The 948-nt window shown below is 49.4% G+C and overlaps 1 protein-coding gene across 1 annotated transcript in view; it reads left to right on the top strand.

Moving 5' to 3' along the window:
• SART3 (squamous cell carcinoma antigen recognized by T cells 3) overlaps positions 1–948 on the top strand; it is a 27,110-nt gene that overhangs the window by 25,283 nt on the left and 879 nt on the right. The window contains exons 17-18 of the mRNA XM_006894892.1: positions 4–94; positions 912–944. Coding sequence (XP_006894954.1) covers positions 4–94; positions 912–944 — 124 coding nt within the window. The remainder of the gene's footprint in view (positions 1–3; positions 95–911; positions 945–948) is intronic.

The following is a 948-nucleotide window of genomic DNA, read 5'->3' as shown; positions in this document are numbered from 1 at the left end:
CTCCTGCACGAAAGAGGAGCTGGAGGAAATCTGTAAAGTTCATGGCACTGTGAAGGACCTCCGGCTGGTTACCAACCGGGCGGGAAAACCCAAGGTCTGTGTCTGGAGATGAGACCTCTGTCTCTGGTGCACGTGATGATAGCGGGCAATCCCTGTTTTCTCCCCCCTGGGATGCTTTCTTTCTTGGGTGGGTTCCTGGTTTGTCTGCTAAAACGTAAGTGACATTTCACAGGAGTAGGTCACTTGACTAATTATACCTGGTGACAGATAATATGTTGGTGGCTAATTGTACTAAAAAGGGAGGTGTAGAAAAAAAGAACATAACAGGATCCACACACAGTATGAGCGCCTGACTGTGCAGCCAGGCTGCCTGGTGTTCTGTGGGGGCCTGGGGTGAGTGGCCCATAATGCTTCCCCTTACTCTCAGGCCTCCTGCTAGGGTCCCTTCTGCATCCCAGTTCCCTTTATTGCATCCTCCCATCTTTCCCTGATCTCCTGAGCTTTTGTACCCTGTGTTGACCAGTTGTAAGATTTTGGATCCCTCCTTTTCCTTCCCCCATGTTAATGGAGAGTTGGCTGCTTGAAGTAGAGGAAGTAGATGGAGGCCTAGACACAGTTTACCCTGTGTTCATTTTGAGTTTGTTTGCTGGTTTTATACTTTTTCTGTCCACTTTTCTCTCCAGAACAGACCTAAAGTAGTTAAGTACAGAACTTAAAAGGTTTTCTTGAAAGCAGTTGGGATGAGGACTAGGATGGGGACGACACTCTGGGACAGAGGTGTGTCAGTGAGAGACTTGACTGGCTGGAGATTGGCCATCAGTGGAGTGTGTGACGTGCTCTGCCGCCTGCCCTGCCTAAGCAAGCTGTTCCCGGGGCCTACAACACCCTGACCTCATATATTGCTCTTTCAGGGCTTGGCTTATGTGGAGTATGAAGATGAATCCCAGG

Source organism: Elephantulus edwardii, unplaced genomic scaffold, assembly GCF_000299155.1.
Source record: "Elephantulus edwardii isolate Elephantulus edwardi_28Jun2011 unplaced genomic scaffold, EleEdw1.0 scaffold00151, whole genome shotgun sequence".
NCBI classification, from domain to species: Eukaryota; Metazoa; Chordata; class Mammalia; order Macroscelidea; family Macroscelididae; genus Elephantulus; species Elephantulus edwardii.
This window is presented reverse-complemented; position numbering and strand designations above follow the sequence as displayed.